The following is a 15,408-nucleotide window of genomic DNA, read 5'->3' as shown; positions in this document are numbered from 1 at the left end:
GTCACGTCTCTCAACTCGATGAGAAAAACAGACCAGAGCTCATGCTGGATCCTGTGTGACCATGTCAGGTGTAGCCTAGTCACTGATCATGGACCTGTAGACGTGAGTCTGCAGTTTAGTGGTCATGGTGGTCGAGACAGTGATCCTCATTTCACACCACAGAAATCACAAGTCCCCATATGACCACAGCAGTGCGGTGTATTTCTGTTGTTTCATGTTGTTACACTGTGGCTTTAGTTTCAAAGCTCTGATCCAACTGATTCTGTGGAGGTACTTGGTCTGTTTGATCCATCCTGTAGCTATTATGAGTCAATATAGCGTGAACTCTAATGAAAGAATGTACCCTGAGCTTGTTACCGTGGCGCTGCATACTGAGCAACACTGACACAGTTTTGGGCTCAGAACCATACATCTGCTGCCCATATTGACCATATATGGAAATCCTAATGGGCAGACAAACTCTTAATAGAGATTGGAGTTTGTTCAACTCATTTCCCACGTCCACTTCTTAAGTGTGTGTGTGTGTGTGTGTGTGTGTGTGTGTGTGTGTGTGTGTGTGTGTGTGTGTGTGTGTGTGTGTGTGTGTGTGTGTGTGTGTGTGTGTGTGTGTGTCCGCGTCTGCGTCCATGTGTAAGTACACACGGATGTATCTCTGCGTGCTTTAATAGCTCTTGAATTGGCGTCCCGGAGTCACTCTGTGAGAAGAGTGTTCTGGTGTGCTGCTAAGAGTCTCCCATCCAAGCATGAGGCAGCTCCAACACACGGAGCCCAGTCCTTATGAGCTGACCTCATCTCCCCCACCCTCGGGCACAACACGCTGCCGTCCCAGCACACACAGAGAGACAGAGGCAGAGAGGCAAGGAAAGAACAGGAGAGAGAGAGAGAGAGAGAGAGAGAGAGAGAGAGAGAGAGGGGGGTGAAGAGAGAAAGATGGAGAGAGACAGAGAGAAGGAGGAGGGTGGGGGGCGTTGGGAAACTGCCATCTTGTTTTCCAGATATGCAAACAAGCGCGCGAGATCAAAGCCGGTCTTTGACGGTTTGAACCATTCTGGCACGTCACTGAAGGATGGAGTTGGTGTAATAAAACTTGGTAGGGGCTGGGAAGGGGAAAGGGAGTAATCACAAACTCACCGACTCAATCCAAACCAGCTCATTACGTCACCACCTTCTGAGTCTTTTCACGGTTGGGAGTGGAAAGGAACCAATGAGATCGCAGAGCTATTTTTGAACTTGCGCATACATTGATCATTAAAGGGCTTATTCATTTCTATCCGACTTGTTTCTCTCCGAAAGCTGGTTTGGATCTCAGGAGAAGGTTAATCAGCTCTGTCTGTTACATGCTCCACAGCTCTATGCTAATAATGCCCTTCTCTGCTGGTTGTCCAAACCCATGAGGTCAGACTCTTGGATGCGTGTGTTTGTGAGATGAAGACATCCATCAAGTGATTAAGCCATCTGCCTCACTCTGTTATGCATCTATATCTCTCTGTCAGGTGTTAATGGATTTATTTCAAACTTTAGAAAGAAGAGGCTCCCTTGGGTTGGAATGTTTCTTTAAATCTTGTTAAACTTCTCCTTTTGGTCCAGTGCCTGGACTTGCTTGGTGGCCCATTCTCATTGCGGCTTTAAAACTCTTCTGGCTTTGTGTGCAAAATACATCTTTGTTCTAGAAGAGTCTGCCTGTCCCACAAGAAGCCCCACAGCCCAGAGAGCTGCGGACTTTTGTAACGGCTGTGACCCAGATCCGGCCCGGATCTCAACCGGAGATGACCCATATCTGCCCGCTCTGCAGCCCGAGCCGCTCCGTGGGTGTCTTACAGCGCTGGCATCCTGCCTGTGGCTCGCACGCCTCCGATAACTGCCCCCCGGAGCGCTCTCTCTGTGGAAAGGATACAATGGCAGGAAGCAGGGCTTCTCTTTTACGGCCCCCTACATCCCACACAATGGCCGCCTTCAGTCGGTGGCACAGTGACCCGCTTGGCTGGTGGCGGTTGATGAGAGTCGGGCCGCGAGGGGGGTGAGGAGGTGGGGGTTGTGTAAGGAGCAGTTGTTGAGGCGCTCCGTGCCTAGGGGCCAATTACAGCGCAGAGAGCCATTAACACCAATGTGCAGGCCCCCAGGCCCCCCTCTGTTCAGGCCTATAAATACAGGAGGCCAGAGGCAGCCCTGGGGGGGGAAGGGGGGGGTCACAGGAGGGAAGGTGTTGGGAAGGATGGGAGGAGTGGTGGTACTACAGAGAACAGTGGAAATAGGGTGGCAACAGGCATTACTGGGAGACTGGGAAAGCCAGGGCTGTGGTTGTCCTAGAGATTCAGATACAGAAACATAAACATCCAAACACACGCACACACACACACACACACACACACACACATGCGCGTGCGCTGATTCCCTCGTGCGTCTGTGTCTGTGTGACTAAGGTGAAGGCCCTGCTGCGTTGTCTCCGGGAGGTTCTTGAGTTTGTCCCGACCTCTCGCCGGGCCACGGGGAGTCTGCGGTCGTCTCCCACACTCAGCGACGGAGCGAGCGAGCGCGCGACATCTTGGAAGCATCAGCCATTATATTGTTTCTCCAAAAACATGGGAGAGGGTGGGAGTGGAAAGGGAAAAAAACAACGATTTCTTAATACGTGCTATTTTTTTAACTTTGTTTATTTGGGTTAAGTCGCGGTTATCTCGAAGGGTGCAAAACAGAAAAGAAAAAAGATATGCGGTGGTCTATACAACACATTTATTGTGTAACAAGGAGTCATTCATGTCCCCCCAATTCTCCCGTGGCCCAGAGAAAGTCCAAGATAAACTTCCAGAGTGGGAGGCTGTAGTCTGAGCTCGGAGCCCAGGGCCGACGGGCCCCGAGGGGACAGGGTCACGCCGGGGCCATTTGACAGGGGCCATTTGATGCATTTCACTTTAATCACTCCTGGGACCCGTGGAGCCTGCCAGATCTCTCTCTCTCTTTTTCTCTCTACCTCTCTTTCTCTCTCCCTCTACCTCTCTTTTTCTCACCCTCTACCTCTCTTTCTCTCTCTCTCTACCTCTATTTCTCTCACTCTCTACCTCTCTTTCTTTCTCTCTCTCTCTCTCTCGTTCTCACTGATCTCTCTCTCACCCACTGTTTCCCTCTCTCCATATCTGGCTGCCTCCCCCCTCTCTTCCCCACTGTTTCCCTCTCTTTCTCTCTCTCTTTCTCACTTTCATTCTGTCTAAGGGGAACGCTGTGTGTTTCTCTCTGAACAATGACATTGTGAGCCTCACCTCTCCGCCGTGGGGAGCCCTCTCACCCCCCACAACAATGATTGTCTGTTGCTGTGCACAAGAGCTTTGCTTTTATGTGATAAATGGTGAGAGTGTCCACAACATGAGAGTGATAAAACTGTCCCAGACTTCCTTTTTAAGTCCGTGCACTGCGTGGGATAAATGTGTTTTCGGTTCTTGTCTCGATGGATGAATATTTCTGTGCAGGTGTTAAGTTGTTGGGGTACATTTTGTGCGCAGAAAAAAAAGCATTCTGAGAAGTCATAACCCGTGACTACGGCTCTGTTTTTGTCCATTCATGTCCTGTCCATTAACACGCCGCTCTTTCCTGCCATAAGTCTCTCAACCTCACCAGGTAGTAGACATCTGCCTGGCTGTAGAGGATGTGTGTGCGAGGTAGTTTGCATGTGTAAATGTGTGTGTGTGCGTGAGAGAGTGTTCGTGAGGCAGTGAGTTTGAGAGTGTGTGTGTGTGTGTGTGTGTGTGTGTGTGTGTGTGTGTGTGTGAGAGAGAAAAGAGAGAGAGAGAGAGTGAGTGTGAGAGTGTGTGTGTGTGTGTGTGTGCATGTGTACAGGAGTGTGTATGTACTGTATGTGTGTGTGTGTGTGCGTGTGTACAGGAGTGTGTATGTACTGTATGTGTGTGTGTGCGTGTCTGTCTGAGATAGTGTGCACGTGCAGCGCTGTGTGTAAGTGGGCCTTTGTGTGTTGGCCCTGGCTGAGGAAGGGGATGGGTGGCGGGCGGCTGGGCTGGACGTAGGGGAAATGGACAGAGTGATAAAACAGACGAGTGCAAACAGAAGAATGGAGACGGGCGCGAGTGGCCCACCAGGCCGCCGGAAACACTCCTCTGTTTACACAGGGGGGGTCTGCCGTGGCTGGACACAGCATGGTCCGATGCGGACCGGGCAGACTCCAGCGGCACGCCGTGGCCCGAGGTCGCCCGCTGTGCCCGGCGGGCATGAGAGATACGCCCGCGGCTAACGCTATAGCCTCCCCCCCTCCGCCTGTCGGGGGTCGTTCAAAGCGGGAGCAGATTGATGTTTAATGGACAGGGTCTCCCTTTCCCACGTCCCCCCCTAGCCTCCTCTGTCAGGATCCTCCGGTGAGGAGCGCATGGGGCGACCCTCCATCTTCTTCAGCGTTTGGTGTTTTTACTGTTTCCAAGCGCCGTGCCAAGGCAAACACTCCTCCATACTGCGGAGCTGCACTCTAGTGCTGCCAGAGGGAAGAAAGATGGAGGTTTTTTGTGTGTGTGTTGTTTTCAAAGGGCAGCACCACATCACACTGCCAAATGCCATTTTCCATCTTTCCAACTCCACTCATCCATCCACCCACCCACCCACACCCCTGACGGTCTGCGATAGTCTCTATGGCAGGGCCTGTGCTGTTGGAGTCAGCTAAGTACAGTAGCCTGGAGTGTGTTAGGGAACGCTTGGGGATGGGAGACAGGGAGAGCAGTCTGTGATGAGCCATCCACAACACTGAGAACCTTTCTTGGTTATGTTGCATCCCGAGGTGATTTGGCTCTAATGTTTTTTCTGTTTTTCTGTGTGTGTATTTGTGTGTGTGTGTGTGTGTGTGTGTGTGTGTGTGTGTCTATCAACAGAAAGAGGTGAGGGACGTCTTCGCTCCCATCACGTTCGAGGTGGCCTACAGCCTGGGGAAGCACGTGCTGGAGAGCGGTCAGGAGCGCGATCTCCCCGCCCTCGATCCCGTGCTCCGCTGGAAGAAGGGCGGCAAGATCGCCACCAGGAACGAGGTAAGAGGGCTCCTCCTCGCCGCCGTTCTCCAGAGACCCAGGGGAGCCGTCCTCCTCGAGTCTCCGTTTACCCAGAGCATAGCTATCCCCAAGTCTCGTCAGGATGACCGTAAGCGTTGTGTTTTCGGGACATTGTCTAGACGGGATGGACGGTGGCCAGACGCCCCGTTGGTGCCTCTCTAGCCCCCACACCCTCAGAAGGGAGCGCACAGTCAACACGCGCTCACTTTTATCAGAGATTTCCCCCAAAATCCACTCTGGCGTTTCCTGCTTCTGCATGAGAGTCATTTCGCAACCCCGCCGACGTCTGCTGTTCCGAGAGTGGCGAGCAGCACCCGACTCATTCACACATGTAGTTAATAAATGAAGTGCTGCTGAGGTCACAGAGGTGTGGTGAACATTTCTGGGCAGCGGACGAGGGAGGCTGCCTTTCGCCTTTTTTTCCTTTTTTTTCGCAGTGTGGATTTCGGACGAGCTGATGATGAATTTATTTGTACAGTGCCCACCCCTGTAATGGGGGCTGAGTGTTTGCACCTTTCGGGCTGCTGGTTAAAGGAAGATTCCTCATCTTTCATCACTTTGGTGGGAGCCATTAGCGAAGGAATGTTCAAAAAAAAAAAAAAAAATCATTCCTGGCTGTAAGCGCCTCCTGCAATCATTTATTCCAGCATCGCTCAATCACGCCCACGGGGGCTTAAACGGGCCAATTGCGGAGCCTTGAGAAGAAACAGAGATCGGAGTCCTTGAAGTCCTCTTTGCTCAGCGCCGCGGAACACGCAGGCCGTCAGAGAGGAGCTTATAGTCCTATTCCACTACTACCACTCACGTGGCACAGGGGGAACAGCAGCACTGGAGGGGCTGCAGCCAGGGAGGATCCAGTCTATTGTCTCCAATCCCACATTACGCTGCCATCTAGTCTAGTCTACCCCCCCCCCCCCCCCCCAACACACACACACACACAGTCTCAAGTCACGTTGACTGTCGTGAAACGTTGTGTAAACATCCTGTTCTTTCCCCCTCTCTTTCTCTCCCCTCTCCCCCCTCTCTCTCCCCTCCTCACCCAGACATGGTTTGAGAAGAACTGTCTGTCAGATGACTGCGCCGCCGACCTGAGACTCCATGGGAAACTACTGCTGTCAGGGTAAGCAGGCTCCCGTCTGTTCCTCCTCCTCCACCACCACCACCACCACCAGCACCACCCACTGCTCCTCTGCCTTGGCAGGCGCTCCCTCCGCTCGGGCCCTGACGTCATGAGGCACTGTGCTGTGCTGGGCTGTGCTGGGCTGGGTGGGGGACGCGGCAGCCATGACACATGCTTGGCACGCACTGCCTCCTTGGAGGTGCTCCATTTAGCCCGTTCCGAGTTTTTTTTTTTTTTTTTTTTTTTTCATTTCTTTCTGTATTTAAAGAGCTCTCTTTCCTGTGTCGTTATAACTCATAACGGGGCATAGGGTCTGCTGCTGCGCTTACCGCTGTGAATACGCATCACATCAGGCAAACGTCATATGAACACCAGCACAAAGTGCTATTATATGCTGTATGGGGACTATACCATGTGCAGAATATGAATGTATAGTGTGTTGTCCATAGTATAGTCTAACTTTGCTGTACGTGCAGGGGGCTTAGCTAAATATACTGGATCCTTTGAGCAAGTCCAGCACAAAGGATGGAAGTGCTGGTGGCCATAAGGACTTCTTCCTCTCACAGGAAGAGCTGCCAAAACAGACTGTCACCAAGACAAACGTTTAAGCATTATCCAATCAGAGATGTATGGCTGTGTCCTTTCGCAGGGCCCACGTCAGATCTCATTTGGCGCTGGGAGGAGTGCGAAACGTCTCGCTGAATCTGACCATCTCCAACGCCGGCGACGACGCCTACGACACCAACATCTTCCTCAACTTCTCCAGGGAAGTCCATTACATCAACTTCTGGCAGAGGGTACGTCCAGCTCTTTCAATCAATGGAAGGAAGATCTTTTTTTGTCAATTTGCCTTATATGGAAAAGATTATTGTGCATGAAAAAAAAAAATGTAAAAAAAAGATATGATGTCATTTACCAGCGCAAAGACAAACTGCCACAGCAGACTGAGATTTAGAGGGAGTGAAAAATTGTGCCTTTAAGCCAATTACACTTGAGAATATGTGGAACCGCAAAAGGACTCTCTCTATCTATCTCTGCAGGCCCAGCACCTGTTGAAAGGGCTTTAAGCGCTTATATATAAACACTGTCACACTAGAACATCAAAGGCCCTGTGAGAACTATAGGAGGCGGAAAAGGTACCCGTGGCCGTGAGCACCGGAGGTCCCAGGGGGTGGGGGGGTGTTGGCGAGAGTTCAGTGGGCTATGGGAACCAGGGCGCACCACACATGCAGGGGGGGGGGGGGCAGGGGGAGGGCATGGGGTATTAGCGACAGCTGGGTCGTCTCTCCACAGCCTGTCATCCACACGGCCACTCGGCTAGCAGCCCCTGTGGTCACGTGTGTGTGTGGCACTAATTTAGGTCAGTCCATCCGTGTCCCCCCTCCGCCACAGCGCACCACACCGCACCGCACCGCACCGCTCTCTCCGAGACAGTAGTCGGGAACGAAAGCAGATCTCCCGTTCACTGGTCCGTTACTTTTTTAGGCCTTGACAAAAAAGCTCTGTCGTATTTCTTTTTTTTTGTTGATGGCCTTCCGATTCCACATGTGTGCCTGATCCTCTTTAATGGGCTGAATGGATTTCCCAGGAATGTTAGTGCTCCGTCTGTCTGCTTACCCTTAAAGAGCCAAGCAGATATTGTCGCACGTACCTGAATGAGACTTGTTTTTTTTTCTTTCTTTCTTTCTCTCTCTCTTTCTCTGTCTCATTCTTTTTTTCTTTCTTTCTGTCTGTCAGAGATTACTTCTCCAGAAGGCCGGTGAGGAAAGAGTCTCCCCTCTATAAGGGCAAGATAAATAAAGCAGTAGACTCTCTCTCTTTTTCTCTGTATGATTCAGATCACCTCACAGGCTCCTAACGCTCCTGACGCACTCCTCTGACAGCCTGAGAGAGAGGGTGTTGATGTCTGCCTCAGACAGCTCCCAATACGACTACGTTTATTTTCTCTTTCCTCGCTCCTGTCATCCACACGGCACAAGTCGAGATCCTCTCCACACACATTTCACACAAACAGTCGTTCGGAGGTCCCGCTGGTCAATAACCTTAAGCGATGTTTAACCTCCCAGGTTCCTCACCGCGCTAAACCCGATAGCTGTTTTGACACTGATATTTTCAAAAATAAGATGTGATGGACAGGTTTTTAATCTTATAAAGGGGCTAATCCTGTCGACCGGCACAAGGTGTTGACTTACCTCTAAAAGGCAGTTATTTTATTGCCTTTGTTTCAAGAGGGAGTCTCCCCCTTCACTCTCGACCAAGCGCCTCTCTGTGTGTTGGGAAATCTCCAGAAGGGCAATAATATTGAGAGGAAACACTCAGGAGGGGGGGGACATGGGTGCTTTGTTGCCATTGCCCCTACTGTAGCGGTGCAAAGCCCTCCCAATTACCCCTGCTCGGCGAGGTGTCGGGAGGCTGTTGATTTGACCTTGAAGCACACGTCGAAGGTCAGCTCCGAACTCCACCCGCAGGCGTGTATTATTTTTTCCACCGTCGTCCCCTTGCAGTGTGTGTTTGTGTGTGTGTGTGTGTGTGTGTGTGTGTGTGTGTGTGAGAGCGGGTGTGTGAACTCCTGCTTCCCTCTTGCCTGATACTGGGGGCTCTGTTGTCCATGTGTTTGTGTTGAAACCCAAGCCCTGGCGGCGGAGCGAGGGCCCGGCGGAGGCCCGGTGGTTTCGGGAGCTGAGACGGTCGCACCCCTGCGGCAGGCGGGCGCGCCTGAGGACACCCCTCTCACACTCTGCCAGGCGCCCGGGCCGCACACAGGAGTGCGCTTAATTAGATCGGCCAGATGTTTTCCTTCAATTAGATTTTGTGGAGGAAGGGGAATGATATCGGTTTTGGGAGCAGGGGTGATTGGGTGTGTGTGTGTGTGTGTGTGTGTGTGTGTGTGTGTGTGTCTGTCTGTGGGGTAGAGCCAGGTTTTGAGTTCTGGAATGAATTTTTGTCATTCCCTTGTCTGAAGGACATGAAAGACGTGTGTGTGTGTGTGTGTGTGTGTTTGTGTGTGTGTGTGTGTGTGTGTGTGTGTGTGTGTGTTTGTATATTTCTACACCTTTTTGTATGTATATAATGAGGCCATGTGTGAGTGTGTATGCGCACGTGCTCTTGCACACACGGTTGTGTACCGCGCAGAGCTGCAGGCCAGAGTGTGTGTGTGTGTAAGTCAAGTGACTTGTATATTTGAACAAGTTAATGAAAATACATTCCAGGAATAGTCCTTAACCATGGAAATTCATACAGTACGTCCATTTGTCATGTGAAGATTTGTTATGATGTGTGTTTATTTAGGAATTCTTCCGTCATTGCCGCACTCGGCTCCCCTCAGTTTCACAGGAGACTGCGGTCTTCCCCCGCGAGGGTACGGAGGTAAATCACTCCACAATGAACAGCCAGCCCTGCCTCAGTCTCACTGTACCAGGGATGAATAGAGAGAATTAGGAGATTGAGTAAGAAGGGAAAGAGAAACAAGCAGTGAAAGATAGAGAGACAGGCGGAGTGTGTGTGAGAGAGAGGGAGGAAGGGATGAAGACAAACGGAGAGAGAAAGAGGAAGAAAGTGACAGAGCGAGTGGGTGAAAAAGAGAGAGATTAGACTCTTGTGTGTCGTCATGTTGTCATCTCTGCTTAAGTACACTGAAGTGAACTTCACTTGTGGAACTTAAACAAGCGGCGTCTGATTTACACACGCGGGTACAGCCAAGAGTCCCGGCCTGCAGTGCCAATGAAATAAGAGCAGGGGGTGGAAAAAAGACAGGAGAGGGAAGGATAAGGAAGCGGAGAGAAAGAGAATAGGAGAGAGCAAGTGCACAGAGAAGACTATCCCATATCTCTCTCTCTCTATCCCTCCCTCCCTCTCTCTCTCTCTGTCTTTCGCTCTCTCTGTCTCAGAAATGCAGACAAAGTTGGGAGGAAGGGGACAGGGAGTGTAGTGTGACTATGTAGGCCTTGTGTATGTAATTTACGTTTAATTGATGTAAGCATGTGACAAAGTAAGCAATGGTTGAAATAAGGGAGCATTAAACCTCTCCCCCCTAAACCTCTCTCTCTCTCTTTCTGTGTGCCTCTCTGAGCCTGAGTGCCAGGTGGGTGATGGGTAAACAGTCAGGCTTGCCTGCCCAGCCCTGCCCTCTCCCCAGGGATGCCCGCTGTTTGTACAGAGACACAGCGGATTACAGGAAATGGAGGAAATTCCTCCATCCCCATAGTTTGCAATGGGGGAGTTTGTCTAGCCCTCCACCCGTCTACCTCCCCATGCCTCCCTCCCTCTTTCTTCTCTCTCTCTCTCTCTCTCTCTCTCTCTCTCTCTCTCTCTCTCTCTCTCTCTCGTCACCTCCTCGTCCCTGGTGTCGCACCGTGGCTGGGGGTATATGAGTTTAAGTATGTGTGTGTGTGTGTGTGTGTGTGTGTGTGTGTGTGTGTGAGAGAGAGAGAGAGAGAGAGAGAGAGAGTTTAAGGTCAGCTTCGACTATTTTAATTGTCAGGATGAGGACCTGGGCCCTGGTGCTGCACCCCACCCTCTGTGCCCTGTGCCGGTGGGGTGGCTGAGGAGTGCTTAGTCAGCGTGGGCGAGTGTGTGTCGCCCCGTGATGACTGATCTTTGCCATGGACACACGTGTGTGTGTGTGTGTGTGTGTGTGGAGGCTGCGTGAGGGGGGCCCCTGGCAGAGAGAGAAAACACACAGGGCCGCTGTGCTCGGCTGCCAGATTATTTTCAATAGAAAGTGGAGCCACTTTAGCCATTACTCTCAGCACGGTGCAGTTTTCCCTCATCGGCAGTTTGTGTGTGTGTGTGTGTGTGTGTGTCTGCATGTGCTTATGTTTTTGGGTGTGTGTGTATTTGTATCTGTAAGATGGAGATGTTATAACTGCTTACGGGAACAAAATATAAATCAGTACTAAAAATAGCCATGATATAAACTGCACAGAATAAAGTGTTGTGGAAAATTGCTTCAGACATGAGCTACAGTATGTCAGTCGAATGGCTCTCGTTTTTTTGCTAAAGCTCACTCCCTGCCTTTATGGAGCATTCCAGAAGCACTCTGCTTGGCCATTTTTATCAGCTGGCCTGTCAGATGTTGATGCATCTCAGCTTTCACTGTTCCCTGTGTGTGGAGGTTTGGTGAAGAGCAGGCTCACTAAGTCTCACTTTAGGACTGCTTACTCCTCTCGGGGTCAAGGCCTCACTGTTTACACAGCGCAGCCGGCGAAGCTACACCGTGTTTGGATAAGCTTCCAAACACACTGTCTGGAGGCTAACCTCACGCTGTCCAGTAGAATAAGTGTTTGTGTGTGTGTGTGTGTGTGTGTCCATGGTGTGTGCTTGTGTGCATGCACAGGATGCACACACATTATTGTCTCTTTGAGTCTACAATGTGTAGGGTGCACGTGCGCATGTGTTTGTGTGTGTGTGTGTGTGTGTGTGTGTGTGTGTGTGTGTGTGTGTGTGTGTGTGTGTGTGTGTGTGTGTGTGTGTGTGTGTGTGTGTGTGTGTGTGTGTGTGCTCGCATGAGTGCACATGCACTGTGAGCACTTGGATGTCTACTGTACATGTATATACTGTACCTGTGTGTCTGCGTCTGCGAGTGTGTGTGTGTGTGTGTTTGCATGTATGTGTGTGTGTGTTTGCCTGTGTGTGTGAAAATTCACATGCAGTATGCACGAAAGGCTTACACGTGTCCTCTCCTGATTCATGCTCTACCTCAAAGCGTGTCTGTGAAGCCCACTCCTTGGCCATTTGTCCTGGTGCTAAAAGACAAGTAGGTGATCTACAGCTGGGCCTCAGACAGAAGGAGTGGGGAGGACGTGTACACTTGGCGAAGTGCTGTAAAATATGGACGCCGTAAAAAAGGCAACCGTATTTTCTCTGGAGATGCTTTTAGACTGTTTACTTTCTTTTTTAAGTCCTCGGCGGGACTGTCTCAGGCTGACAGGGTGGCAGTATTTGCAGTGCACTCTGGACTGCTGTGTTGACCTCATGCTGTGGCCTTGGTGCTCTGAAGGTGGAGAGATAAGAACAAGGTTACGTTCAAGCGTTTCATATACCAAGGTGACTAGTGCTTACTTGGGTTTTCATATACAGTACCAAGGTGACTAGTGCTTACTTGGGTTTTCATATACTGTACCAAGGTGACTAGTGCTTACTTGGGTTTTCATATACTGTACCAAGGTGACTAGTGCTTACTTGGGTTTTCATATACTGTACCAAGGTGACTAGTGCTTACTTGGGTTTTCATATACTGTACCAAGGTGACTAGTGCTTACTTGGGTTTTCATATACTGTACCGAGGTGACTAGTGCTTACTTGGGTTTTCATATACAGTACCAAGGTGACCAGTGCTTACTTGGGTTTTCATATACAGTACCGAGGTGACTAGTGCTTACTTGGGTTTTGATATACTGTACCAAGGTGACTAGTGCTTACTTGGGTTTTGATATACTGTACCAAGGTGACTAGTGCTTACTTGGGTTTTCATATACCAAGGTGACTGTTGCTTTCTTGATGTGGTTAGCTGGTTTTATGGCATGTCAAAATCATGTAGGCACAAATAAGGGGTTTGAAAACCTCATGGCAAGCCGCAGGGTTTGAACAAAAAAGAGACTGAAGAAAGGGAAACAAGCTCTGTTTTCTGTCTTGTGTGGCAATCCTGTCTCTACACTACTTAGTACACATGCATGCATACACACACAGTCACACACACACACACACACACACACACACACACACACGCATACACACGCATATATGCACTCACGCGCACACACACACACACACACACGCACAAACACTCCCCTGACTGACCGCACTCTCACTCTGAGGCTCCGGTCCTCCCTGTGTCTGTTTCTCCTCCAGGAAGAGAAGGGCATTTCCTGTGAACTTGTTGAATTGGACTTCCTCAAGTGCAGCGTGGGATTTCCTTTCATGAGGGCCCAGACCAAGGTAAGCAAACATGGTGCCACCATGCCTAATGCAAAACTAGTGTGCCTTAGGGCCAAAGTCTGCTTATGAATTCTGTAATGATGACTGGCCTATTGTATACTGGAACAAGTACACTAGAGTGTACCAGCCTCCCACGTTGTGTTATCCTGCCTGTGTCTGTATTTACTGTAGCAAGCATTGACCTCTGTGACTGTAATTGGCTTAAGCTTATTTTGCCATTAGAATTTCTTAAATCTCTTTTTTATTATTATTTTTGGTCTGAAATTTGGTCTGTTTTTTTTTCTCTTCTATTTTTCTTTCAGTATCACCTCGCTGTGCTTTTTGACACGAGCCATCTCTCTGGAGAAAATGAGACCTTGCAGTTTTTAGTTCACGCTCGGAGGTACGTTGAAGTCTACCTTTGTTATGTGAAATACCAGATCAAGTCTATAACCTTCCTTGTGCAGACTGTAGTATGTAGCATGACTGTATGCTGATGACATTTCACAGCAGTAACTGAATGGGTGATTTGGCCCACAGTTTTAGTAATAACACATTTTATGTGTGTAGCACATTTCAAAATCACCCATACACTCTGTTTTGCCATAACAAGGAAGCACAGTCATAAGCGCTCATTGTTTTTAAAGGTCTGGATTGAACTGTAATGCAGGCCAGATGTGTTTTCTTTACTTATAAATGTATATTACACGCTGTCGGCTAGCTTTCATTCTGTCAAATGTCTCCATTGGCACTGAACTGCCCTTAATGCATTTTTGGCTCGAGTTCACCTTTGAATGTAAAGAATACCTTTTCAGTGTAACAGCACAAGTAAGCTGCCTAACTGAAAGCAACATGTCAGTTGTCACAATTTATATTGCTCTTCCATTTTTCCTGTATGTTCGAAACCGGTAAATACTTACAGGGAACCTTGATTACAGGAGATGTATTGTACAGGGAAGGATATTTCCTGCCCGTTTAGAATAAACCTACAGTTAATTATAGCCAGAGCACATGTACAGCTGACAGGTTTAATATCATGACTTGTTTTGCTTGTTGCAGTGCAAATCCGGAACATGAGAGCACACTCCATGACAACACGTTAGACATCTCTATCCCACTGGTGCACGAGGTCGACACCACCATTACCGGGTAAGGGCTTCACAAGCATATGACGTTCCCCTTGATAAATAAATGACTCCTCCATAAATACGTGGCTTTCATCGCAGGCAAATACAGCTGGATAGATACTCCTTAGGAAAATAAACCAACTGGAGGTCTGTTGTAATTGTTTGAGAACAGATGTAGCCAGGTTGGGTCTTTGTATCGGAACCACTTAAAAAGCTTGTTAATATTCCGTTTCACCGCAAAGCCCTCTGTTTTGTTTTCTGTCTTTGTCATTGGCCCATAGTTTCCTCTGGTGCAGGAACTAGTCAGATAGAGGCGTGTTATCTCTACAGAGACACTTCAGAGGGAAGAGTCAACCCTGGGCTAGTACCGATGGTCCTTGCCATCTGGGTGGGGGAAGCAGAGCATCTGATAATGTGATCTTCCCTGGTGTCCTTCATGTTCAGAGGAGCTCACATGAAAGCTTGTGTGGGGGCGACTTTTCGCTCACAGGGGACATTTTTGATTCTTTGATGGCTGTCGGGTTTTCAAGTTGTCTGAACACATATATACGTATTCAAAACAGACATATATTATTTAAATGAGCAATCTCATTCCTTTTTAACGCTTCATACAGTCCCTAGAACATAGGAAATAATGTGGACAGGTTATATATTGTGAGATGAAATAAATACCTCCAGATGAAGAATTCGGTGTCTGCCGTTGGACTGATTTTTGGCTTTGTCACCGTCTGCAGTGTGGTGAACCCAACATCTTTTGTGTATGGGAATTCCATTGATGCTTCACGATTTGTCCAGCTGGAGGACATGGAGTGCAACTTCCAGCCACTTAACTTCACATTCCAGGTACTTATCGCCACACACTGTCTAGCGTTTTAGGTTCTTTTAGGTGAGCTTTATATTTCAGTACAAAATGACTTTTAGTGAAATTATTTTGACGTTTATCGTAGTATTATCCTTGCACTCCTGTAGAAAAAGTGCCTAGTGACTGCAAAAGTAGACCTCAAAATTCTGTTCCATGCACCTCTTCTCTGCATGATCGAGTCTATGACGCACTCTTGCAGGTTGTAAACAACGGGCCGAGTAGACTGCCTGGATCCACGGTAGATATCAGGATCCCCAACCGGCTGGCTGGTAATGGAGCTGACATGTTCCACATCATGGACACACAGGTATTGCATTGTTAGATGGTAACAACACTCTAATACATGTG

At 49.2% G+C, this 15,408-nt stretch overlaps 1 protein-coding gene across 1 annotated transcript in view; it reads left to right on the top strand.

Moving 5' to 3' along the window:
• Positions 1-15,408, top strand: part of itga9 (integrin, alpha 9) — a 67,171-nt gene that overhangs the window by 39,843 nt on the left and 11,920 nt on the right. The window contains exons 16-23 of the mRNA XM_062519729.1: positions 4,863-5,015; positions 6,080-6,156; positions 6,806-6,953; positions 13,006-13,092; positions 13,395-13,474; positions 14,131-14,220; positions 14,933-15,041; positions 15,260-15,367. Coding sequence (XP_062375713.1) covers positions 4,863-5,015; positions 6,080-6,156; positions 6,806-6,953; positions 13,006-13,092; positions 13,395-13,474; positions 14,131-14,220; positions 14,933-15,041; positions 15,260-15,367 — 852 coding nt within the window. The remainder of the gene's footprint in view (positions 1-4,862; positions 5,016-6,079; positions 6,157-6,805; positions 6,954-13,005; positions 13,093-13,394; positions 13,475-14,130; positions 14,221-14,932; positions 15,042-15,259; positions 15,368-15,408) is intronic.

This window comes from Sardina pilchardus, chromosome 18, assembly GCF_963854185.1.
Source record: "Sardina pilchardus chromosome 18, fSarPil1.1, whole genome shotgun sequence".
Classification (NCBI taxonomy): Eukaryota; Metazoa; Chordata; class Actinopteri; order Clupeiformes; family Clupeidae; genus Sardina; species Sardina pilchardus.
Note: the sequence above shows the minus strand (reverse complement) of the source record. Positions and strands in the feature narration are given on the sequence as shown.